Below are 27,475 nucleotides of genomic sequence, written 5' to 3' on the forward strand. Positions count from 1 at the left end.
AACTGGCTAAGTGATTTGAACAGGTGTAATTTCAAGTGTCTTCTTTGATCAGTTACCAAGAGGAGTGCCAAACCGACATATCCAGCCATATTAGAATACCTAAGAAACGGTGTCAGCTTCTTGGTCTGATATCAGGAACATTTCGGGGAACCGAGAGAATCTGTCTACACACCCTTGTCCTCTGAGCATGGTATAACAATTATGTCGTGAGAAGTGTGTGGTGATAAGCTACCCACAGGTGAGCGTATATGTCTCGTGACTTTCGAAAGCTAGAACTAGATACACGGATGAAGTGTCTGCCGACAGCCTGTGCCGTTGTCTTGACGCCTGAATGACATAGTCGATGATTAGATTCGAAAACCGCTCGTCTGAAAGTTGGAGGCATGTATGGTCGAGCAGCTTGTGTGAAAATATCGCAGTATATTCGAACGTTCACGCCTTGAATATATATTTCCTTCAGCTGGAATGAAGACGCAAATAGTTGCTTCGGCTCCTCTTCATCTCATTGCTTTCATGCAATCGCTGCATAGTCGCGCCACGATGTTTTCCTTTCCAGCTACGTGTCGAATGCCCGTGGAAAACTGGGCGATGAAGTTCAGGTGCCGAGCTTGGCGAAGTGAAGCCTCGTCGAGTTTTTGATGGAAGGGGAAAGTAAGGGCCTTGTGATCTGTCAAAATCACAAAGTCACGATCCTCGAGCATCTATCTAAACTGCTTGACACCCAGGTAACCAACGAGCAGCTCTCAGTCGAAAGCACTGTAGCAATTCTGTGCAAGGCTAAATTTCTTCGTAAAAGGCTTGGGGTTCCCAGATTCAGTTAACTTGCTGTTGAAAGGCCACGCCATGGCTGAAATCGGAGGTATCCAACCTAAAGATAAGCGAGCAATGCAGCCTGCGCAAAGTCATCTTGTGCCTTCTGAAAAATCGCTTCAACTTCAGGAGTCCATCGAATTTCGGCCTTTCCTTTGATGTTGTCGACAAGAAGGCCCTTGAGTGGTGCTTGGGTCCTAGCACAGTCCGGCATACAGCTCTTGTAAAAGTTGATGACGACAACCAACCGACGATAGCTCCTTGGCGGTGTTCGGATTGAGATAGCTGCGGACGGCTTCGACCTTCTCAGATGGTTGGCGAACATCGTAACCGTTGACCAGATGGCCAAAAATGTATACTTCAGGCACACCGAAAACACATTTTTAAGGTTTTATGTTAAACGAAACCTTTTTTAAAATCGGTTTACTGTTTGTCGGTCTATCCGTCTGTCTGCCTATCACACCTCACATCTCAGAAAGGGTTACCTATATTGATACGAAATTTGGATAAAAGATGGGACCTGTAAATCTCGCTCCATGCATGGAGTAACATAATTCCACCTTGAATTTTAGGGGGTCCCCATATATGCAAAAAGGTGGTGAACATTTTTTTTCATCTAATGTAGTCGTGTTGGGTATCAAATGAAAGTCTTGATTAGTGCTTTACGAAGCTTTACGATAATAGTTTTGACATTGGTTGCAAAGGCGAGGCGAGGGTCCGAAAGGGGTCACCTTTGCAATAATATAGGCTATACTTTAGAGCAAGATACTACCAAGTTTGATGGAAATCTCATCATTACTAATGGAGTTATAATAAGCCAAAATTGTCACTTTTGTTCAATTTTCTTGCATTCTAAAACTTTGAATGTCAATGTCATTCTTAGTGAATGGTCTGATAAACTAAATGCATAAACATGGTCAAATGGTGGTGGTGGCTGTCTTCTCAATGGCCTTCCCTACTGTCGATAATCTCCGTATGGTCGCCAGTCTCCATTGTCCTTGGGAATCATATAAAGCGGAGCTGTCTATGAACACCTCGCGCCTAGTTGCCTCATCGTTTCGAACTGCTTCCGTGCAGCGGTAAAGCGATCTGTTGCTAGCTGTCAAGATTTGAGTCCTTTCGATGTAATGTTTCGTAGCATTTTTGACTACTCGAGTACGTCCGTCGGGACGAGTAATCTCCGGGAACTCGGCTAAAAGCTGGTGGAAAGCCGGTTCATATAAGGTAACGCTCGGAACGTCGCACCTGGAAACACGTCCGCGAGGTATACAATCTGTCTCTGCATCGATGAGCTGGCTGTCTTCAAGGCCACAAATAAGCCGCAATTTGCGAGGAAATCTGCCCTGAAGCCCCAAAAAAAGTAGCGACGAGGGTCTACCACTTTTGGACTTCCTCGCTTTGGAGCCATAGACGTGATGATACCAGGACGTATCTGCTGGTGGCTCACTGCAAAATCAGAAGCTAGATCGAGGTTTGAAACCGCTTCGTCAACGATTGTTGCTCTCTGGACGGTCGCGCAGAGAGTTAATTTCTGGACGAATTTCAACGCCATTGCTTGTTGATTGGTACTAGTTTGCACTAGCTGGCGTTGCATCGAATAGTTTTGCTACTCTATCGATTGCCACGTCCTTCTGTGTCGCGAGGATTGCTTGCACTGATTGTGTTCGTCAAAGAAGTTGTTCTATTTCAGCATAAGTACGCTAATATTTGGAACGGTTCTCGGTGGCCGTCCTCGTTTGCTGTCCGCAAAGAAGATGGGAACCATGCCCTACATTCCACTGGAAGGGTCCGTCGAGGGTTGCCCGATGGCGGAAAATTCGAGATATGGCACGAAATCAAATTGTGCCACATATGCTTTTGCCACTTGCACTCTGTGCAGAATAACCATTCTTTTTAACAAGCTGTAAATACCTGAGCAAACATCTAGTTTTGTCTTCATTCCTTTTAGGGCCATATTGGGAATTCTATCTAAACCGGCGGCTACGTTCTCTTGATCCCTTTTTGTTTTGTGCAAAATTTAATCTTTAGTGCCGATGGGCTTTTTTCTTAGAAACGGTTACACTTCTTGTCTCATAATTTGGTGGAGGGATTGAAATTGTGAACACCCACGTTCTATGTTCAGTTTATGGAGGTTCTCCATACATCCAAAAGGTGGGTGCAAATTTTATTCACCAAGCATTGTCTCTATTAATACTTTCCGAATCAGGTTTTCGTTTTGGTACCAGTTTCAAACTTGGGGAGTGAGGAGGCCGGAAAATGATCACTTAAAACCATTTTCCGAAACTACCCAGCCGAAAACTAAAATAAAATCATGATAATGCCTGTATATAATATCTAAATCTGAAAATATTCTCCAGCCTACAAACTGTCATACAATTAATAATAGTTATTAAGATATTAAATCTTCTGATAATTTTGTTTCATATAAATGTCAAAATGATCCCTTTTCTTTGGGGTCTACAGAAATCAACCCAGCCACACAAAGAACGCTTCCGGAAAGTTCATACCTTGCCCGCTCTCAAAAAAATAGTACGATTCCATGATATTCACAATGTCCCAGTCCCAGTAAAGAGGAGAAAAATCTTGTGGCAAAAGCGACTAAAAGGAAGGTGCACAAGCTCCTCGACAAAAGGGTATCGAAGTGAGATGGTGAGCCTCTGGAGAGTACTCATCTCCCTCTTTCGGCACTGTTCTGCTGTACTCTTAGAAGCCTAGTGATAGCAAATGGGAATCAGGTGTTGAGCAATTGCAAACAGGACCTACCACAAGATAATTTGGGTTTTGGCTCACCAGCAACGATCATTTAATCAAATCGATCAAAATACAATCAGCAGTAAATTTAGGACTTTAGGGAGGTGAATCCAAGTAACAGAAGAGATGGTGACATCGTCACAGAACAAGTCTAACAACCAGAACGTTGAAACGGATCGATGAACGTACCCTACCACTGAGCTGATCAAGAAACCAAAAGGTGCTGCAAAAACTAACGATTTCGATGCTGTATACCGCATCCCCGAAGGTCATAAGGCTTTCAATGGTCCTTTGAGAGATGTTGACGGTATGCTTCGGATCCACGAGCAGCTGAGAAGGCGGAAGGAACACATCGCCATGATTCTGAATCATATAGCTTTCATTGAAGTTCCACTTCTTGTGGATGACTGCTCCCTCCAATAAGAACGAAATTATCTTGGCTATCAACGCGTTCAAACGGAATAAACTACGTTTAACCCTTCTAACTGTTGGAAAGACCACATCAAACTTTTTCATTCATATTTTTGATATTGATACTGAACATCGATTACCCCTATTATCACAAAGTACATAACCGAAATGTTTATTAAGTCCAAGTACATTCACTTCCTGTTTGCTTGTCATCCTCAAGTACATCATTTCACGTATTACATGCAGGCTATCATTATGCATTCGTGTGCCTGAGATATCACCGTTTTTATCGTTCATAATCCATTCATATAAATCAATTTCTCATCGAACATTTTATCATTTTATTATGTTACGATTAATTTCATATGGGAGTTTGATAAGCTTTTTTGTTGCTTCCCGTCTCGTCTGAATTCGATAAAAACCTGTTATCGTATTCCTGATAAAAACAATCTGTCAAGGCGAAGGTGCTTTCCTAGCAACCTTTTCACATTTGATTCAAATCAGCTTAATTAAAAAACATGACGCAATATTTTTCACCTGTATGAAAGTTGAAAGTTCTGATACCTAAATTAAAAAGTAGCACGTGAACAGATAAGAGGCAAGATTACGTAGTATGATATAGCAGATGGTTATCCATACTCGTAGGAAGGAAAAGGTAAAGCACGACTGCAACTTCATGTTCCCTTTTGGAAACAAAGGGTGCAATGTTATCTAAACACATGTTTTCAGAACGAGCGGATGTTACAGTGTAAGCCCTTGGATATTGACTGCAATAATTTGTTCAAACAGTAAAAACCAAATTACGAACGAGTTTACGTACCTTTGATCACAGAACTTTGTACTGATAAATGGGGGAACGTTTTAGCTTATGAGCCCATGTGATAATTTATCAATTTTTATATGGCGGGGGGCGATTTCAATTCTGGCTTAACCTGCTGCAATCAGGGCGCAAGTGGTTCATCTAAATATGTTTTCCGGTTTATCAGTAAATCAAAACTGGTTCGAAGTGCAATTAATGAAAATCAAACGTTGATACCATTTTTTCTTTTCAGATTTCCAGATAAATATTCTTAGAAATAGTTACAGTATAAATACAGATATTGTATCTGCAATAAAATGATTTACAAGAAAGCTTGGATACGACTTTATTTTTTCTTTTATTAAAAGAAAATGTTTGTTATCGTGGCTATTGATAAAATACTCAATCTATCGCTACAATACACCCAAAGAGCCGAACATAAGATTTCCCTCTTTGTATCAGCAGGATAAGCAAAAGGAAAACTGAAACGTCCCGATGGGCCCCGTTATTCATATAAGTTCACTTGATATGAAGATGACGTCATGCATGTCTCCATCATCACCAACGGCACAACAACGGATATCCGGTCTAAGCCTGCCTTAATAAGGAACTCCATACATCCCGGTTTTGCGCCGAGGCCCACCAATTCGATATCCCTAAAAGCTGTCTGGCATCCTGACCTACACCATCGCTCCATCTCAGACAGGGTCTGCCTCGTCTTCTTTTTCTACCATAGATATTGCCCTTATAGACTTTCCGGGTTGGATCATCCTCATCCATACAGATTAAGTGGCCCGCCCAACGTAACCTATTGAGCTGGATTTTGTCCATAATCTAACGGTCATAGTATCGCTCATAGATTTCTTCGTTATGTAGGCTACGGAATCGTCCATCCTCATGTAAGGGGCCAAAAATTCTTCGGAGGATTCGTCTCTCGAACGCGGCCAAGAGTTCGCAATTCTTCTTGCTAAGAACCCAAGTCTCCCAGGAATACAGGACTGGCAAGATCATTCTCTTGTACACTAAGAGCTTTGGCCCTATGGCGAGACGTTTCGAGCGGAACAGCTTTTGTAACCTGAAATAGGCTCTGTTGGCTGACAACAACCGTGCGTGAATTTCATCATCGTAGCCGTTATCGGTGGTGATTTTCGACCCTAGATAAAAGAAATTATCAACGGTCTCAAAGTTGTATTCTCCTATCTTTATTCTTCCCGTTTGACCAGTGCGGTTTGATGTTGGTTGGTTGGTTTTCGGTGCTGACGTTGCCACCATATACTTTGTCTTGCCTTCATTGATGTGCACCCCAAAATCTCAGCACCTACCTCAGCATCACAAATCACTTTCTCGAGGGCTAGGTTAAAGAGAACGCATGATAGGGTATCCCCTTGTCGTAGATCGTTGTTGATGTCGAATGGTCTTGAGAGTGATCCTGCTGCTTTTATCTGGCCTCGCACATTGGTCAGGGTCAACCTAGTCAGTCTTATCAATTTCGTCGGGATACCGAATTCTCTCATGGCCGTGTACCGTTTTACCCTGGTTATGCTGTCATAGGCGCCTTTAAATGGTGCTGAATAAATTGTGCAACTGTTGTCCATATTCCAACAGTTTTTCCATCGCTTGCCGCACAGAGAAAATCTGATCTGTTGCTGATTTGCCTGGAGTGAAGCCTCTTTGGTTTGGGCCAATGACGGTGTGGACGTATGAAGCTATCCTGCCTAGCAAAATAGAGGAGCATATCTTATAGATGGTACTCAGCAACGTGATACCTCTATAATTGCTGCACTGTGTGATATCTCCCTTTTTATGTATAAGACAGATAATGCCTCGTTGCCAATCGTCAGGCATTGATTCGCTGTCCCATACCTTGAGCACAAGTGGATGAACCACTTGGTGTAACTGGTCGCCTCCATATTTAACTAATTCGGCTGTAATTCCATCGTCTCCTGGCGACTTATGATTTTTTAGCCGATGAATTGCACGGACTGTTTCTCCTATACTTGGTAGTGACAGTAATTGTCCGTCTTCAGTTGGCGGGACCTCCAACTCGCCGATGTTCTGGTTGTTCAGTAGCTCATCAAAGTGTCCAACCCATCGCTCCAATATGCCCATTCTGTCGGAAATCAGATTTCCCTCTTTGTCTCGGCAGGATGAGCATCGAGGTGTATATGGCTTCATTTTGCTGACTTGTTGGTAAAACTTCCGCGCCTAGTGCGTTTGCTCCCCGTACTTTTCTAGTTGACAGACTTGTTGGTTCTCCCAGGTTTCCTTTTTCCGTCTGTTAAGTCACTTCTCCTCTTGACGGAGTTCGTGATAAGTCCCTGCGCGTGCCCGCGTTCTTTGAGAATGTAACATTACTCGGTATGCGGCATTCTTCTGTTCCGTAGCTAGCTTACATTCATCGTCAAACCAGCCTAAACAAATATTGTCTTTTCTTTGGGAGTAGTACGCTGTCGGACTACCAACTAAACACCTCCTTGTCATCAGAGAGATAGCCTGGAATCGTTGGACATATTACTTCGGGCTAGCACTCTCGCTCTCCCGACTTTGGGAGCCTTCAAGTCAGGGAATTCCTTTCATGGACGGAAGGGGAAGGGATTTGTCAGTTCAGGGAACCCATTGCCATCCGGTCCCTCCGACGTTCGAGTTCAATCTTCTTCGCAATAAAAAGAGCCCAAATATAATGCGCAACACGATTCCAGCTCTCTTCAGCATCTCTCTGACTATGTTGTCTGGAGAGAGCTCCCCTATGTCTGCATAAAGCTGCTGAAGAAAGCCGTCCTTAGTTCAGTTAGTTTTTAGAAACCGCAATTGCTTGCGAAGTAAATTTTCTCTTCGTTCGAAGCCAAAAGTTTGCTTCTCATTCCTTGAAATGTAGATCATGCGCCTTGAAACATATTTAAACCTGCTCTAATGTAAATATTAAAATTTTTACAGTTACGACTGTTTTTATATTTCTTTGAAAATAATTCGCAAGTATTTTGAACTAATCGAAGTGTTGTAAGTGTCGCCAGATGAGACAACTATTTGTATTTCAGCTCAGGGGGCATCTACTAGCGGCGGGGCGAGTTGTTCCTCAAATTAGTGCAACCAAATAACGATGACGAGCTCAAAATCATTGGATTACAATGAATTCACGTAGAATACAGAATGTTGACCTTCTATTACTTTGTTAGTAATAGTTGAATTGCCTTCAAACTTTCCAGAATTGTGTCTTATATTGCCAAATTTCATATTTCTAACATACACTTAAGGGGGGTTTTCGGGAATATTTCTAAAATATAGTTATATGTTATCATTAACTTTATTTGTACAGATATCGTGATGGAATATATTTTGAGGCCTAGATTTTATAGAGATGCATTGCTGTGATTTTTTCTGATTCTTCGGTTCTATAAGTTCTGAGAACGAGACGTGTTTCACCTCACTCCGCTGTATTTCATCCAATAATAGAAAGAAGATCGAAAAGTACTAACTGACCCCTTTCGTTTGATATTCTAAATGACCATATTCTGTGAAAATATGTATATACGAGATCTGTTCAAAAAGTAAAGTGAATTTTTATTTTTACAAAAAAATGTTTATTTATTAATCAATATTTATATTGTCTCCTTCAAAGTCATCCCCTCCGCTATAATACCCTTGTGCAAGCGTTTTTTCCAGTCCTTGAAGCATTGCTGATAAGCACTTGTTGGTATAGCTTTGAGTTCTTCCAGCGATGCAGCCTTTATCTCGTCATCCCTTTCATAGGTTTCTTCAGTTTTGGGAACAGGAATGATGACCATTTTGAGCATATCTGGATCGTCGTTGACGTCATTCAGCAACTAATGAGCAATGCTCCTGCGAACGGTTCTTTTGGTCAAAATTTTGCAGTTTGGGGACAAACTTCGTTGCTACACGTCTCATGCCCAAAATATCGGAAAACAATTTTTTGACACGAACCAACTGATATGCCAACATCCTCAGCAACTTCTCTATTAGTAATTCGACGATTTCCCAAAACAATTTTCTTCACAGCTTCGACGTTATCATAGGTTATTGATGTGCTGGGACGTTCAGAGCGAGGTTCACCATTGATATCTTCTCGGCCATCTTGGAAGAGCTTGTCCCATTTGTAAACATTTTTTGTACTTAGAGGTAACTCATCATATACCACTGTCAACGTCTTAAGTGTTTCAGGGCGCTTGATTCCATTTATTACACAAAATTTAATGCAAATTCTTTGCTCCATTTTTTGTAATAATAGAAACGTCTACACGTCTAACTTTGCTATCTGCCAAAAACAAACTAAGTATACTATCTACTTGAAACTGCGCACATATGTTACGGACATGTATATCAATGCACAACAACAAAAAATTTCGATACTCGAATATACGTTGGCCGCGTAATTTGAAAATTCACCTTACTACTTAAGAATTTTTATGAAGTTTCCGAAAATGGTATCAGATCTTGGTTCAAATGATTGAGGGAGTGGGAAATTGTGATTTTTTGGGATGGTCAAGCTCTTTAACACTATTCACGAAAAACGCTATAATTCTGTAACGGTGAAAGAGAGTGTTTATTCCATCCAATTTTCCTCCACCATTGAAATTTCTACCGTCATGAAGCGAAACCCCTGTATAGTTCCGAGTGCTAGCCGACTCTCAAAGACAATGCTTTTCCCTGGATCAGTGACATCTTGGGATCGCACGGTTTGTGAAAGAAAACGCGAGCGAGGCGTCTACGATGGTTTGCACATGTAATTCGCGCCTCGAGACCTCAAACAATAGTTTGGCACGTTGAATATTGATTTGAGAGCCACTGGGCTCCACTCGGCCCAAACGTATAATCAAGAATTCGACCCACTAGAACTAACCTAGCTACGAAAAGGGACAAAAGCTAACGAAGAAAAGTACTATTTGCAATTTAAATTCAGGCTAAAATAAACTTCAAACGGCAATGCACAAATTGTTACTTTTATAATTATGTCTTACACAGAAGGCATTAAATTTTCAATTGGAGAAACTTAAGGAGATCAGTAGAAAGCGGAATTATCGTATCCTTCAATTCAATACGACCGGATACAAAAGTAAATTCAATCCATTCCAAAATTGTCAACAAAGCATTAATTAATTCACACAACACTTTCAATCTAAACAAACAAAAATTCCATCTATTATGCATACTTCTATGTACTCGTACTTGTACACTTGTACCTTCATTTGCTTTTTACCCACATGAAATTCGACTTTGCCCATTTCAATGAGGTAAACTTTACTGCTGCCTCGAAACCAAAGGTTGTCAGGTATACCAAGATTTGATTTTGTAGTTGCTTCACACTCTTTTTCTCTGATAACTCGGTTATCTAACTGCTGGAAATTTCGTTGGATACGACTATTCATGAATACCGCGTGAAGTACTATTGATACTTTAAATATGTTGAAAGAGGTGCGGTTACGTCATCGTAATCTTGTATTTTGTAGCTAATGTTGACCTTTTGATTGTTTACTTTGCAATTGATTGCATTAATCGATTTGAAGATTAGTCTCGAAATACCTAGAAGTGTAGTTAATGCAATTTAAAACCACTCATGCAATTGCGTAAATTATGCACTTTTATTGATGACACAGTAATTTAACATATACGCATGCCGCTTTGTAAGTTGTAAGTATGAGCTTAGCAATTCGACACAAATGGAATTCAGACAAAAGAATTACCCAAACGTTAGATACCCTTGAAACATCTAGAATCACCACAGAAACTTATGAATGGAAAATACTGGTATCCGCTTTATCGTTAGATGAGAATTCGATATCCCGAGAAAATTATAATAGTAATATTGGCTAAGGTAACCCTGACTCCTAGCGTTCAAGACACTATTCTGGTCAAAATCCACCCAACTGCTGAGCTTTTTCTTTAGCCTTTATCCCGCTCAGCAGTGAAGTCAGCTAGTATAAATCCCATTAGCTATTTTCCGGGTGGAGTTGACAAATTTTGAAATCACATCTATCGAATTAAGCCGTACCTTAGCTAATGAGTTGCCCCCAATGCGGATTACATGGCCATACCATCTAAGACGCCTCTCGTGATTTTTCCACGATGAGTGCAACCCCGTATGAAACGCGGCTATTTTTATTTCAGATATGATCGTAACCCGGTATACCATTGACACAACGCAACATCTTTGCCTCCATTGCCATGAGGCGGAATTCATATTTTCGGGTAGCTGGCTGGTACTCAGGACAGGGCGAACGGCAATGCGAAACATTTTAGATTTGAGACGTTCATTGATCCCTCGTTCGCAGTGAATTCAATTCTCGAGCAGAGCCGTGTTCATTTTTTCCATTGCCTCTTCACGGCTGCTGAGACACATTCCCCGTAGTGAATTTTTGACTCAACTGAACAGAAAGAGAGACACTATTCGGTATAAAAATCACCGATAAGAACTGCATTTTGCCTCGGTGCCCCACATATATGGGTCATTCTTAGCACGCCATTCATTTATGTGAATAAATCCACGCCACAATTAAGCAAAAGTCACACCCTAAACAGCGATTTCAATGCACCGAGACAAATATCACCACTAGCAGCACATCTACAGTTGAAGACTCCAAAGACATAGCCTAGCTCAGCAGGACGTAGGTTATGCTATCGTTTTAAAGTTTAAGTTAGCTTCTCACTACTACCGCTGGGGACTCTAATGCTATCCATGCTAATTGGGAATTCAGATTGATAATTTCCAAGATAAGAAAATTGTGAGATGCGCTAGCCCATGATATAAGAGTAGACATCGCCTCTTCTGGACAACCTACTTATTAGCCAACAGATCAACGAAAAATCCCGAGCCTGTTTTATTAAGGTTTTGTTTGCAAAACCTAACCTTATTAAAATCGGTTCAATGTCTGTCTGTCTGTCTCTCTGTCCGTTTGTCTGTCTGTCTGTCTTTGTCTGTCACAAGGACTTTTCTCATAAACGGCTATACCGATTGACACGAAATTTGGGGAGAAGGTGGGAACTGTGGACTCCCGGACATGCAGTGAGTGATATCCTTCTACGTTGAGATTTAGGGGGGGTCCCCATACATGTAAAAGAGGGGTGTACAAATTTTTTTCACTGAATATAGTTATATGGGGTATCAAATGAAAGGTCTCGATCAGTACTTTTCGGAGCTGGTCTTAGTTTTGCGATGTATTGGAAAGGCAGGGAGTGGGAGGGGGGGAAAGTGATGATTTCTTTAACGAACCCATTCTCAGAAACTACCCAACCGAAAAATCTGAAAAAAATAATGAAGCTGCCTCTATATGGTGCCCAGGCCTTAAAATACTCTCCATATCGATGTCTGTTCAAATTAAGTTAATAATAGTATATTACCATGTTTTTGGGAAAATTGAGTAAAACCTTCCTTAAGTTTATCTCAGAGTGATAAAAGTTGGTAGTAGTATAAAATATAATATGAAGCATATTATCTCCAAGTTTGATCAAAATCATACTATTAGTAACAAAGTTACAGTAGTTCAAAGTTGACTTTATCCTGTAAATTTACTGCAAATAAATATCAATATCATACTAAAGTGGGTAGTCAGACATGCTAAATGCATATACATAACGGGCTACGTACAAATGGGATAGTTCATACCTGAAGCGCCCAGCTTCCGGTTTCCCGACTTGTTTTGGTTTTACTTAAAATGTTAAGCATGAGCAAATAACATGAGAGCCTTGTTATGAACATTCTCATACCACTAGCCCGTTATTATGAAACTTTGCGTGCGTACCTATAAGAAGTAATGAAAGTGGGACGCAAACAGCAAATCAAGCAACTAGTTGGATTTATGAATGCACCTAAGTCCTCATTTATAAATCAGGTTCCCCTTGACAACAAAAGCCGAAGTAGACAAAGTCCTGTTAAAATTGAAGGAAACAATGATTTTGCCTATTCAACTCTCGATTCCACGCCCATGTGTTACCTATCTTCCAAAAAATAGTACACCGTATAGAAAAGAATAGGTCCAAGCAAAACGTAAGTTAGAATAAGTGGCGTACAAATCTCCAGACTTATAAAACAATTAGCCAGAGTAAGTTAACCGATCCATGAAGCTTCCCCCACTACATCAACTGGCTTTTCCCTGTAGAAAGCTACTAAGAGGATGAGGAAACCTGTTCCATGCGAATCGCCACTAAGATCAGTAGACGGCAGCTGGACAAAATTTCGTACCCAGTTTACCGCAAATGAAAATTAGACTTCCAAATGTATTTATGGTTATACGAAAAAAAAGCTTCTTATCTCAAACCAGGGAACTCGAATCATCAAAGAACAAGTGGAAAGCTCCAAGGAATATTGTCATCACGGTTAAAAAACATTGAAGGGACATTCGGGGATCCCAATTACCTACGTGACCTATATATTTAGCGTAATGCTGTATCTACTCCAACGTTTGGAAATTTACAGAAATTACAATGATGGCCCATAAGTCTGCTCCGCATTTCCTCAAACGTGTTCGAAAAATTCCAATTCAAGATCATACCATTTTAGTGGAAAAGAAAGTGACTCCTCAGCACCAGTTTGGCTTTCAAGAGCAGCACCGAGCAATCGAGCAAGTTCACAGGATCCTCTGTGAGATAAGGAATGCACTCGAGGATAGAAAACATTGCTAACTGGTCTTTTTTGACGCGATGCATCTGAATTTGATTTGGAAATTTAAAAAAGTGGACAGAGCGAGAGCTATATCGTTATTGAAATGTTCAATAGTAGCAAATTGAATTAGTTTTTGTCCTTTTTTAAGCAATAATCAATGAATAGGATATCCTTTGAATGAAGTCTTAGGTCACAGGGTTAAAGAATGGCACGATTGGTCACTGGGTCTTGGTATCCATCTGACATCATGACAAATTCGTCTCCGGGGTATTTTCAATGCATATGCGTATATATAGCGAAGTGTAACGAGTATATCAAAACAGCTTCGTGTCCCTATTGGTATTTATCAAGGAAGTGTCCTCTCAGTACTCTTCTTTGTTATTGTAATGGACACAGTTATACGGAACATCCAAAGTACAGCGTCTTATACGCTGCTCTATGCGGAGGATGTTTTGCTAACATTTCATAGCTAAACTGATCTCGGGTGGCAATGACCTGCCCAAAACTGGGCAATTTAAATATCTCGGATCAATGCTATCTACCACTGGTGAACTGCGTTATGAAATTACTTCACGCGTTGGCGCTACCTGGAGAAAGTGTCAGTCACCCTGTATGGTGCTGAATGTTAGCCAACTAAAAAAGCTAATAAACCGCGCCCCGAGGTAATGGAAACGAAGATGTTGCATTGGACTAGTGACATAACACGGCATGATCAAATCCGAAATGAGGATAACTACGATAGATATGAGGCTGCACGGATCGTGAAAAAATTGCAAGAGGGGCGTGTTCGATGGTATGGTTACGTAATTCGCGATACGAGAGTTCACTTACCAAGATTGGTCTGCCCTAGACCCCTACAATTTCCACTCCGGACCCCATCTTTCCCCATAGTTTACACCCTGAACATCGAAATCGATGGGAAACGGCCGAAATTACGGTGGCTTGATACGCTGGATGGTGATTTGGAAGCCTCGCAACTACATGGAAATCAGGCCTTTGACAGGGCATAATAGAGTCGACTCCGCTTCCGAACGGGAGAAAGCCTGAAAAGGTAAAAGAGGCGTATACATATAGCGAATCATTTCAGACAAGGTAAGATGATTGTCAAACCATTGGTGAATATTACGTACATATAATAGAGCTTTCAAGCACGGCATGTTTCTGACAACGATTTTCTCGAGAAAGATATTTTAGCATTGTCACTGATGACATTTCAACTACACTTTCAAAACGAAGTGATAAAAATAAGCCGAATAACAATTTTTGAAGTAACCTATCAAAATGTTGGAGATAGAGGAAAATAGTGATATTAGGCGGTAGTTTTCATCTAATATAACTTCACCTTTTCTACGTGAGAGAACACAAACCTGCAAAAATACCTTCGGACGAACTCTTGTTCGAAATGATAGTTAATAGGAGAGAAATGTACCATTTTTTTCGGAACTTAAGGAAAGATAAGCATTGATTTTAAGACAATATCTATTCCTAGGAAAGAAAAGGGATTGTCGGTTAAATCAATATTAACTCGAGGATATGGTTATCCTCATCGGTACTACGGTTGATTTCTAATACGGAGCTGGTATTCATGAAGACAAATATAAAGGAGTAACTTTTATTGGAGTTAGTTTTCAGAATGAATTACCTCCAGTCCTCTCAATTCAGTGATCATATCCACCAGTTGCTTATACATGGTTATCGAAGATACGCTGTCGGAATCGGATGAGTCCTTCCATCATTTTTCTCTAGATTTTCGATTTGAATACCATACCCTTTTGAATATTCCCAAGTCGTTCATTTATTAAACAATGCCAGCCAATTGAAGCATGCGCAATTTTATCTCCGTAGAGATTTACGGGTCGGTTATATCATTTGTTATACCTAATTCGCTATCCATCATCGTCCCAAACTGCTAAAAAGATTTTTCTTAACATCTTCCTTTCGTAGGTGCTTGGTATTTTTCCAGAAACGTGAGTCGAAAACGTAAATTTCCCATCTGTACACAAAACCTTATTAAAATCGATTCAATGTGTGTCTGGCTGTCACACCCGATTTACTCGGGAACTGCTGAATCGATTATCAAGAAATTTGGTGAGACTATGTGGTCTGTATGCCCCTTTACATGCAGCGAGTGACGCCATTTTGTGTTAAGTTTGAAGGGGGATCCCCATACATGCGAAAGGGGGGCTGGTCTTAATTCTAATATTGGGTAAAACATAGGGAAGATAAGGGTCAAAATGAGTGCTCCAAAAAGTGAAACAGCTCTCGTTCTCAGAACCTATCCAACTGGAAAATCTGAAAAAAAAATCACAGTGATGCATCTTTATGAAATCTTGATCTCAAAATACACACAGTTTTGATATCTGCACAAATAAAGTTAATAATAGTATATTGCTATGTTTTAGAAATATACCGGATAACCTCCTTAAGTTCATCCCAGCAGCAGTATAAGCGATAATATAGGATATAATTCTGAAAAGTTTGAAGGCAATCCAACAATTATTAACAAAGTTATAGAAGGTCAAAATTTCGCATTTCAGGTAAATTTATTACATTTATGACGTCATCATCATATGAAGTGAACAGTGGGTCTATGAGGATATTTTAATTTCCCTTTTTGGCTTTTTTTAGTTATTTGAAGTTATTTGTCAAGAGAGACATGTGCGGGTAGTAACCAATATAATAGACATGGTCGACACTGGTCGCCAGAGGGTTTTAATTTACCTACGTGCTTTTGTGCACGGATAAAGTGGAAATGCGTGGAGATGTGTTAGATCAATTTATCAATGCAATAATAGACAATGTTTGTTTATTTAGGATGAAAACAGTATTTATGTCGTTGATATTGTACATATGTATATCTAAGAGATTATATTCTTAGCTATGTACGAATGGAAAATCGTGCATAGAGAGTTCGCACATAAGATGAACATAAAACTTATTACCTGAAGCGCCAAGCTTCCGGTATTCCGACTTGTTTTTTCATTGGTCCGTAATCCTTCCACCTTAGATATGGTCGAGTTTCAGGAAGATTTCTTTGGCACAGAGGGCGGAACGATAAGTTATTGATGTTATTGTCATACGCTACAAGTTGCATTGCAACTGGGAATTTCCTGACAATGTGCTCAAAGGCCTAGTTGAAGAGCATTGCGACCAGCTCCTGCCTGAGCCCATTCCATATTAAAACAAGTCGGAATACCGGAAGCTCGCGCTTCGAGTATAAAGGTTTTGTGTTCATCTTATGGAAGAAACTTCAACGCACATTTTTCTGTCCGTATATAGCTACAAATCCAACATAATCCTTCATATTTTTCCAAACTACGAGACATACGTACATATTGCAGCCATAGATATCACGCTCACCCTAAACAAACAAACTGCCTATTACCGAATACTGTACACATATATGCACGTATATATTATAAATTGATCGTACCCATATTTCCGATTTACTTCTTATATCTATTTGAATTAGCCACTACCCGCAAAGTTCATTAGCACGCATATATTATATACCTACATACACACATGTCTGGCTGACAAATAACTAAAAAACTAAAACAAAATAATTCTCTGCGACCCAATTCATAAGAACTCATTTCGTTGTGGTACTGACGAATTGATATGTCATGATGACGTCATGCAGGTTGTAGAGTGCACGAAATTCACGAAAAATTGTAAAGTTTCACCCCCTATAACCGACCAAACTGTGCATTATATTCTTCGTTACAGGCATGCCAAAGTTTGTACTTCTGTGATGAACAGAAGGGGGGGTGCCGGGTAAATTTCTAAAATGTGGAAATATACTATTATTAACTTTATTTGTGTAGATATCGGAACCGGATATATTTTGAGGCCTAGATTTCGTAGGGATGCACCACTGTGATTTTTTTTAGATTTTTCGGTTGGATAGGTTCTGAGAACGAGACCTGTTACACTTTTTGTCGGTCATATTTTGAACCCTCATTCCCCTATGTTTCATCTAATATCAAATATTGAACCAGATTCGAAAAGTACTAATTGAGACCTTTCATTTGATACCCTACATGGCTACATTCTGTGAAAAAAAAATTTGCATCCTCCATTCACATGTACGGGGAGCCCCCCCCTTAAACTTAACGCAAAATGGCGTCAGTTGCTGCATGTAAAGGGAACGGCGGATTACACACTTCTACTAATTTTCGTGACAATCGGTTCAGACGTTTCCGAATAAATCGGGTGTGACAGACAGACAGACGGGCAGACAGACACCGTCTCGATTCTAATAAGGTTTTGTTTCACACAAAACCTTAAAAAGATAAATCAGACTGTTTTGAACTGAGTCCGTCGATGAATATTTAGTTGGTTGGTTTCCATGTAAGACTACATTGTCTTTTTCAAGATTTTGGCGAATAATGAATACTCCGTGATTGTGACACCGATCTTTTCATATTTACTAGATAAGTATGTATATGGCCTTTTTCACGAATTGTTGTTGCTTTTAAATAGTTTAATAACTCCGCGGGTGTAAATGGCCTTTTTCACTAATTATTGTTGCTTTTGAATAGCTCAATGACTCCGCAGGTGCATCATCGATTTCCGACCTTTTATTGGTGCATCAATCTCCTGTAGGGATGGTGAATCGACTATAATATTAGTGACTTCTAGTTCCAGGATAACCAGCTCACTCGTTGATATCGAGTCGGAAAAGTAGAGGAAATCGATAAATTTTTTTCTTTATCTATTCTACTCTTTCAACGCTCTGATCTTGCCAGCACTCGCTCCACGAGATGGCACCTGGAGGCGCTTTACTCACTTTGGCTTGCTGGCCTTGATGCAGTAGGCGAAGGGTTCAAGGCTTATATAGGCGAACAGACCCGAACCTGCACGGAAGTTCATCTGAAGTGGCTTCGGCTGCAAATTCTTGCTAGGGGAATGCTGGTACCATGGGAATCCGAATAGCCCCCTGAATTTACATATCTCAAGAGAATTCCTGCTCCATGTACTTTCAGCTCGATTGTAGCGGTTGGCCCCTTAGTGGAAGTTTCATGGGGGCTGTGGTTACGTCCAAGCGGGCAAAGAGATCTTCGAGCCTCAAACGTGAAGTTACATTCGTTAGAGATTTAGGTAGATCTTGCATCCATCAGTATGAATGATGAGCCATGCATTCAATATAGACTGGTACCCTTGTGGCTTGTCACAGCGAGGCTCTGATTGTAGTCACAAAATCAATCGGTGTCTTAAGAAGATCCAAGGGATAATTCTACGCGACAGGTACTCACGTAAAACCACCAAAGACATAACTGCCTACATGTCTAAATCTCGAAAACTGATGTATGTTTGTCCGGCACGTAGACCAATTGCTTCTCTATTTAGTAAACTCAGAAAAAAAATATGACTAAAACAATCGTTTCGATAACATTCATTCGAGTCAATGACAACATTGCACCCAATTATCGAAACTGAGACGTATTCAAGATTTTCTCTGACGACAATTCAATTCAATAGTAGACAAAGAACAAATATTTACAGAATTAATCAAATTTACTTATGTAGTCACCTCATTCATTCATATTGCGATTTCGAAAATTCCAACAAAAGATACAGTTCATGTCGAAGAAAATGCAAACAAAATCTTAGCATTTTTCACGGAAATATCTGAACATGTTGTAAGTACTTATTCAAAGTACCTCAGTCATTGTGAAAAGGACTATTTTTCTTTTGTTTGTTGAATGAATACTCTACCTGGACGCAGGAATCCCCCCGATAACATTCAAGAGATAAAGCTCGCTGAATACACCTAAGAAATTTTGTAATAAAATGAAGTGAAAACTCGAAATGAATAAGAAACAACTGATTCCAGAAATACTGGATATGCAAAAGAGAAATACAATTTTTAGGCAGAAAACAAAGTACAAATCTTCTTTAATTTTACTTTCGAAGTTGAAACATTGACTTACAATCTCACTTCTTAGATTAATCTTAATATAGTAAAGGTTAAATAAAGAAGCACGTGTGCCAAACCTCTATTTATAGGGAAGCCTTTAAATAAATTAATAAATAACTATTCTAAAAATAAAATCAGAACACGCATGCTATGATGAAATAATAAATATAAAGACAAACCTATTGAAGTCTGCAGACATGATTGACGGAATGATAAGCTGGAATCGAATCCTTCAAGAGAATCGAGAAATATCAAGGTCGATTTTTAGTTGATATGTGGAGTAATTTTTCTGCTAATATTTCAATATATTATTCTAAAAATAATGGTCGTCTTTTCCTTGTTTTGTCATGTGTACAATCTGAACCCTATTAAATTAATGAAACTTATTTGGATGTATTACGTGCAATCTAACAGGTAACTAACTGTTTAAGAGGAAGTTTTTTTTTTAGATTTTGAAAAATTTGTAGAAACTCTTCCAAAAGTTACAATTTAAGCATTTTCATCCACAAATAATTATTTCGAAAGTCAGAAGTGCAGATGAGCTGCTGATGAACTCGAAAAGATCACAGAAAAATCATACCAATATGCATTCCATAGAAACGCAGAAGAGAAATTTCAATTTCACTAAAAATTTTACTAAAGGGAAAAATACCATATTTTAAATAATTAAGACTTGTAGGACTGGTTAGCACTGATGAAGGGAACAAATGGCTTCCGAAATATCAGGATTTGCAAGACCAATAAATAACACCAGTGAATAGAAAGAAGCAACTCTTAATTATTTCAAATAATTTAATCGCTAGAAACACCGCGAAATTACGCTTAGAAAAATCCCATAGTTTTTATTGCGGCGAATTTTCACTTAATTTTATGGCAATTACTGTTTGTACGCAAACATGTCTTTATATTTTTTAGATAAGTACATACATATGTGTGCAAATTTAGACATTTTTCAGATTAGATATAACGAACCATGATGACAACACATTCCGGGCTTTCGCTTGCAGATGGCAGAATAAATCTTTTTGAATTGGAAAATATTTCATTTATTCATAATTGAATTCGATTACTGATAACATTTTGATAACAATTCAAGGTTACCAACTAGTGTTTCTATGCGCATTCTAAACATATAAACACTATTGGTAACAGCGTAGATAAATTTCTTCTAAATATACACATATTACTGGTAAACAACACAGATGAACTTCGTTTTTTGAATTTATTCTCTGGAAATGAATTTATTCATAAATAAAAAGGTGCAAACAACTCTGACGACCGCAGAAAGCTGCCTTTGAGTAATTTATAGTAGAAAGCAATTAATTAGATTATTTTTATGTCGCTATGATAAAATGTTTTCATGATAACTTACACTAGATTTTACCAGTTTGAAAAAATAAAGGAGTAAAATCGGTTTACTAGATTGTCTGTCTGTCTATCAAACACACTTTGCTTGGAAACGAGAAATTTGGTGGAAATATTGAAACTGATGGATGAAGGAAGTAACATCATTCTACATTGAGTTTAAGGGGATACATGCAAAAGAGGGGTATAAAAATGAGAAATCTTGATTAGTCCTTCAAGAAGTTAATATCGATTTTGAAGTTGATAGTAAAGGGAAGAGTGGGGGGAATTAGAAAGTGCACACTTAAATCAAGCGCTTGTTCTCAAAAAGTATCCATCCAACAAATCTAAAAAGTTCTTAGTATTCTCTCTATTGGCATATCAATAAGTGCTCAAATAAAGTTGATAATAGTATAGTACTACATTCCAGAATTTTACTCACCTAAAAGGGGCCATCCCGTGTGAAGGCCGTTTTTTTTTCGCTTTTTTAAAAAAAAAATTTGTGAAGAACTGGATAAAAATATAAATACGAATTTTTCACCATATATTTTATATTATCTTGAGCATGCGTAATAATTTTTCCAGCACGATAACATAGTTCATTATTGAAATACAGAACAATCTATACGCCCATCTCCAAAAATATGTTTTTCTGCTGCTACGCTAGAGGGCGCTGCGATCATCTTAAAGAAAAAAGTAAACGGCATTTTAACTTAACTACAGTTCGCAAAGTAGGATTATTAAAAAATATCAAAAGTTAAATTTTTGGTGCCGTGTTAAACTTTTGTTTGTGTATTTTGGTGTTTTTTCTAGGCTTGTTTAATGAATAAAAAGAAAACTACCGAATGAATCGCAATTATCCTAGTTTGCCGACCGTAGAAATATGTTCTGAACAAGCCGTGAAAATTTCAAAGAATTTCGTTTGATAGATTTTGGGCTATGGTGGCAGCAGATTTTCAATATGCAGTTTGTGATTTTTAGCCATAAAATCTTAACTGACCATTAATCTGCTATACCTAATCCATAAACCTTAAGTTTTTTTAAGAAACACATGTACAGCCTTGGCTTCAATTCTTGTCCTTTTAGCGAAGTCATTAGGTAATTCAGACCGATAAATGCGAGATTTATTACGGCGATCGACATAAACCTGGCATGTGACATTTTACTTGTTTAACACTGTAATTTCCAAACAACTTCGAATATCCAAAAATCACTTTGCCCATGATGGCATCAGTTGTATCTAGATATGGTGTAGAATATATGGGCAAAGTGATTTTTGGATATTCGGAGTCGTTCGGAAAGTCAAGTGTTGAACAAGCAAAATGTCAATCAGAGACCGTGTTGCATGAGGCGATCATTCCTTTTTTGGACATGCTTGAGATCATTTTTGCTGATATATCCAGAAAAACATCTACATAAAGCCGTATATAGAGCGCTGGCCTTTAGATATCCTGGTAACGGTGTCCATAACAAAAACAAAAAGGAATGCTGAGAGGACATTTACTTAATGAACACCGGCAGAGACACGGTATTTTCTTGCCGATTGAAGAATTCACAGAGCCACAGTGTTGGGTCCCAGCTTGTCGCTTTCTAGAGCTCAAGTGTGGCTTTCTCCGATTTCATTCATTTTGTTGCACTGACAGGTGGAAGGCTTGTTGACCTCGAGGGTTACAGAAACCGCTTTGTGAATCGTGTCTTTAATTTGGTTATACGATTCTTCCAAATTCGTAATGGTTGGTAATCGCGTTCTTTCTTTTCATGAAATCGCCAACATTTAATGCGCGGCAGGCAAGCCCGTTCCTCATGCTGTTCTATCGGTGGCTTGATTCGCAAGACGGCAATCAACCGCCGATGTTGAGATGTGATGGTCTCATAGCGAACGGCTTTATAATCAGTGACAGTGGTAAAATGTCGGCGTCTTATGAGAATATTGTCAATTTGCGCTTTACTTTTCCCACTATAAAGTGTAGGAAGATGAGACAATCGTTTGATGAACCATATATTCATAAGTGCAAAATCATAGCTGTCCGGAAAATTGATTATACGCTCGCTATCCTCATTGCGCGCTCCAAACCCGTTACCCCTCTTGCACCTGTTATCAGTGACGGTGGTAAAATATGGATGTCTTGTGAGAATATAGCCGATTTGCGTTTTACTGTTCCCACTATAAAATGTAGAAAGATGAGAGAGTCGTTTGATGAACCATCCCCTCGCCAACCTCATGGCACGGTTCAAATCCTTTCGCCCCGTGCCACTTGTTTGCCTTTTCAGCCAAATAGCCATTAAGGTCGCCGGCAATGATGATATAGTTATCAGCAGACACATTATAGGTCTTTGTATCGAGAAGTTGCCAGAAGGCGTCTTTATCGGCATCAGGTCGACTTACCTGTGGTGCATACGCGATGAAGAAGTGAATAGGGCGATCTGCTGATATACTGGTGGGCTTCATCAGCCGGTCATCAAATTGTTCAACTTCTTTAATGGCATCACCGAAACCTTTAGAGATGGCAATGCCCGCGTTCGCGTTCTTCCTGCACTAGACCATCGGGATTCTCGTACAGCCTAAATACGCTTTTTCAGAAGGGCTCTTGCGAGTTCCTCGGTTTTTCCAGTGAGGGTGCTAATATTTAGATTTCCATGTTTCCATAGTTGTCTAGCTTCTTGGCATCCATGGCTTCTTTCGGCACAGTCAATTTTTTTCTGGAAATATGGTAGCTTCCGTTCAGGGTGTACTTTGCTATCATCTATCGCATTTTCGTCTTTCTCTCTCTCTCTCTCTCTTGGCGACTGCTCCTGCTTTTTGCAGATGTTCTCTCAACCTCGCATGCATGAGACTTTTCATTTGTCCTATTTGAACACATTGCGAACAGAGCAAGCGAGCCGATGGATCTCACTTTTTTCTCAGAATTCTTTCTTATTCTTAACCTGGGGCTAACCAGTTCTTTAGTTGGCTACTGGCTGTGTTGGAATCATTGGTGATTGTTCGCCTAGCGTGTGGATTTTCTATACACATCAGATCTTAGCAAACCCAGGTTGCTAATGAAAGAAGAATCAAGGAAGGGGAGTTTTTGTCCTCTGCCTACATGGTGAACTTCTCTTATGCTCCCATTTCAGTCGTTCCAAGGTGTCTTCTAGTTCGTATTTGTTATCCAACCCTTTGGTAAGTGATTGTCTCCTCCAATCACAAAGCGTTCCATATGCACCTCACAAACGAAAAGGGCGAAATGTTTCCCATGGACCCTCCTGATGTGTTTCCCCCTTTGTTACGCTAATTACACGTTGATTTACCTAGTAAGATGGCCAGGTGATATATTACTGAATATTATATATTGATATTGTATATATACGATGCTAAAATGTTCTGAAAAGGATTGGAGCATTTTATGATAAATTGCTCTAACACCTGAAGGTTATCAATCATCTCTTAAACAACCTCGAATTTCCATTTTCAACCAAACCTTCTACATTTCTTTTTAAATTATTTTCATAAATCATTTTTCTAATCCTTTCCTGAATCCTGTCATTAACAAATGCTTGGCCTCACTAAAATGTTTCTTCCTTTCGTTTCATTTCAGTATGGTCGACAGAATATTGAATCAGCTAAAAAACGTACACGTCCACAACAAGACGATTCAGATGAAGATGATGATTCAAGCAATTCACAAGATGGACAGTCACAAAGTGAATCAGGTGAAACCGAATCACAAAAGAAGAAATTAATACCAAATGGCAATGGATATTTGCCAGAACATCATCATTCCAATGGAAATACTTTAATATCTCGTGATACGCTCATCCTTCTGCCCAATGGTGACACAAAAAATAAATCAGCTGCCAAAGAAAATAATGAAAATAAAAAAGAAAATTCAGATGATGAAACAAAGAAGGTGAGGCTATATTTTATTTTGTAGTAAATAATCTCAAGATTTTCATTGTAAATTTCATATTTCAAGGTAATTAGTTGCAGGGAGTTTTTCGGGGGAAGAAAAAGTATGAATTTTCAATTCCAATGACCAAGTTCCATTATTGTATTCAATAATGCATACCCATAAAAAACACTTTTGTAGCTCTATAATGCGAATTCTAGAAATGAGCTTCTAAAGGTCAGGTGTCCAGTCTCTTAAATGGAGCAACCATTCGGAATTTTTCTGTCCCTTTATATATGAGGAATGGGAGGATGAGGAATTTCTAGATCATACTCTACCGAAGTAAAAACTACTGCTGATCCCACTTTTCTTAAATGTACCAAAGGTGTAAATATAGTATAAAACCGGAATTGAAAAATAGACATTAATATACTCCCAGAATGGTGTGAGGAGTTGGCAGATCTCCCAAGTGGCGGATAGGGGCATACCTATTGATGTGTAAATATGTGTTCATGTAGTTTCTTCTCTCTCTGTGCTTGGGCACGCGTTTGCCCATGTCTGGAGCATGGACTTAAATGCCTAAACCCAGAGAATAAAACCAACATGGAAGGTGATTGAAACTTTAAAGTTACAGTGCATTGGCTCGGGACCCCAGTTCCGGTGACTTTTGGGATTGAGCAAGCTGGTTCCCGACCATCGATATTCCTCGACCGCAGTACCTCGGTGGTGGTTAACTTGGCCATCGTGGCATCTAATGTTACAAGTGGTTTAGATTTCGAGAAAGGTATTCAAGCTAAGCAAGACATCGCAGGATCACCAATAGCGAAGGCGAAAAATGATGAGCTCAAAGGACATCGCTAACCCACCAAGGCGCTTTCGATACCCACCGCAGTTGTCAAAGAAAGACAACCACAAGAAATAGTCCGAGATCAATGGATTGACCCATTCCGGAGAAGGACTTCAATTCTCCGATCTCCACCACGGAGTGTTTAAAAACGGTGATCCGGCCAGGGCTCATAAAGAATAAATCCCTGGAATGGATTAATTACACTTCATTAAGCTTGGAGCAAAAATAGTTGAGTTGTCTGAGTTTATCAAGGTACAACGTGCACGAAGCTATGAAAAACATGGTGAGAACCTTTAAAGTACTCTATAATAAGTCGCAAGGGGAGGAAAGAGCACCCAAGCAAACCGGAAACCGGCCGTCCAAACAGTGCCAAAACCAACCCAGTTGGCATCTAACTATAGCGCCTCGACCTGCCACCAAATAAAAGAATGCGGGAGGAAGATGGCAATCAGCAAATACCTAAAAGGAAAAAAGGTGCGTTAGTAGTTCTGAAGAACAGAACTAAAAGTTCAGAAAGAAGGAAACGTGAATGCTTAGTGCGATCATCAGCAACCGAAGCGAAACCTAAGGAAGCCGAAAATGGTGGATGGACCAAAGTCACTCACAAAAAGGCGAAAAAGAAGTTTGGGAGTACGAACTCGACCAGAGGCAACTGTTATCTTCAGCAAGAGCGATCTCGTATGCGGAGATAATAAAAAAAATCAAAGCTGACCCAGAATTAAAAGACCTAAGCGAGAAAATTAGCAAAATCCGAAGGACTCAGAAAGGCGATCTCATATTAAAGTCGAAAAAATCGAACTTGACCAAAACTAGCAGCTTTCGTAACCGAGTCTAGAACTCACTTGGAGAAAATGCCACAATACGGACCCAAAAACATGAGATCTATGTACAATATAGGACATCGACGCAGTACATCTTCTTTTTCTTAAGCTTTTGTCCCGTTCACAAGCGGAGTCGGCTCATCATGATCGATTGCGTAATTTTATTTCATCAAGGCCTGATCTCGATGTAGTCGCGAGGTCTTCAAATCGCCATTCAGCGTATCAAGCTACCGTTGTTTAGGCTGGTCTTTTGGTCGCTTGCCATCGACTTCGATGTTCAGATCAATCTTAGCAAGTGACCTCTCGTTAGCGCAAATTACATGACCATACCATCGTAGACGTCAACTCTCGCAATATTTCCACGATCAGTGCAAACCCATATCGATCCCAGATATCATTCTGGATGTGATCAAGGCGTATCACGCCACTAGTCCAACGTAACATCTTCGTCTCCATTACCGCAAGACACCGTTCATTGTCTTTTATAGTCGGCCAAGACTCACAACCAAACGAAGTAAAATCCAGAGGAGAAATTCACACTTCGTTGAAGAGTAATTTAAGTTGGTGGTAGTGGGCGAAGAATCTGAGGAAAGCTTATAGTAGTACTCAAATGGCCACAATGTGAATATTTAGTTGATCTTCTGCGTGTCTTTGTTTTGTTTGTGTTACAGTTTTTAAATACAATTTAAATTCTGTTGTATTCTTCCAATATCGATCGCCTATTTTTTACTTTACCTTTTAACCACTTAGTCTTTTTCTTTAAAATAAATTATAACCCGTTTTCTTCTTATTTACAAAAGCATTTATCTAAAAACAATGCACCACATTTTGTTACTATTTCACACTGCCTATTTCTCCTATTTTTTTATGAGCGAGCCGAAGTGTTCGGAGCCGCGGTTGGATACAGAAGAGACCGACTTATTTCCATGCGGTCCTTACTGTCCCAACCAACGGCATTTTTTTACCGCTGGTTCTCCACTTCCCCGGTGCGTTCTGAAAACGAGTGAGTGGAGAGTTTCCGCGTTCAGCGCCATCTACCCGTCCGCATCCGCAACATCCGAAATAAATTTCGAATGCTGCAGATCCTGCCGCGCCACAAATACCAATGGATTCAGCGCAGAAAATATTAGGGAAAGTTCTTATCGGATGTGTTGTGTGTCGTCTGAGAGAGCAAGTGCCTTATGTTTGGACACTTTTCAAAGACATGCACCAACGGCATCGATTGGTTCGATCGATGCAGAAGATGCGGGAAAAAAGATCAGATTGCCAAGGAATGTAATAGGGACCCGAAA

General features: G+C 39.6%; 1 protein-coding gene and 1 long non-coding RNA gene across 4 annotated transcripts in view; one reads left to right on the forward strand and one right to left on the reverse strand.

Moving 5' to 3' along the window:
* Positions 1-27,475, forward strand: part of LOC119653456 (glycerol-3-phosphate acyltransferase 3-like) — a 90,884-nt gene that overhangs the window by 45,633 nt on the left and 17,776 nt on the right. For all 3 annotated transcript variants that reach the window (XM_038058065.1, XM_038058067.1, XM_038058068.1), the window contains exon 2: positions 24,225-24,536. In XM_038058065.1, the coding sequence (XP_037913993.1) occupies positions 24,225-24,536 (312 nt within the window). The remainder of the gene's footprint in view (positions 1-24,224; positions 24,537-27,475) is intronic.
* Positions 9,831-14,625, reverse strand: LOC119653457. The gene is made up of 3 exons (XR_005249699.1): positions 14,513-14,625; positions 14,214-14,425; positions 9,831-10,306 (listed from the first exon to the last, which is right to left on the reverse strand). It is a non-coding gene; the product is annotated as an uncharacterized LOC119653457 (long non-coding RNA).

This window comes from Hermetia illucens, chromosome 4, assembly GCF_905115235.1.
Source record: "Hermetia illucens chromosome 4, iHerIll2.2.curated.20191125, whole genome shotgun sequence".
Taxonomy (NCBI): Eukaryota; Metazoa; Arthropoda; class Insecta; order Diptera; family Stratiomyidae; genus Hermetia; species Hermetia illucens.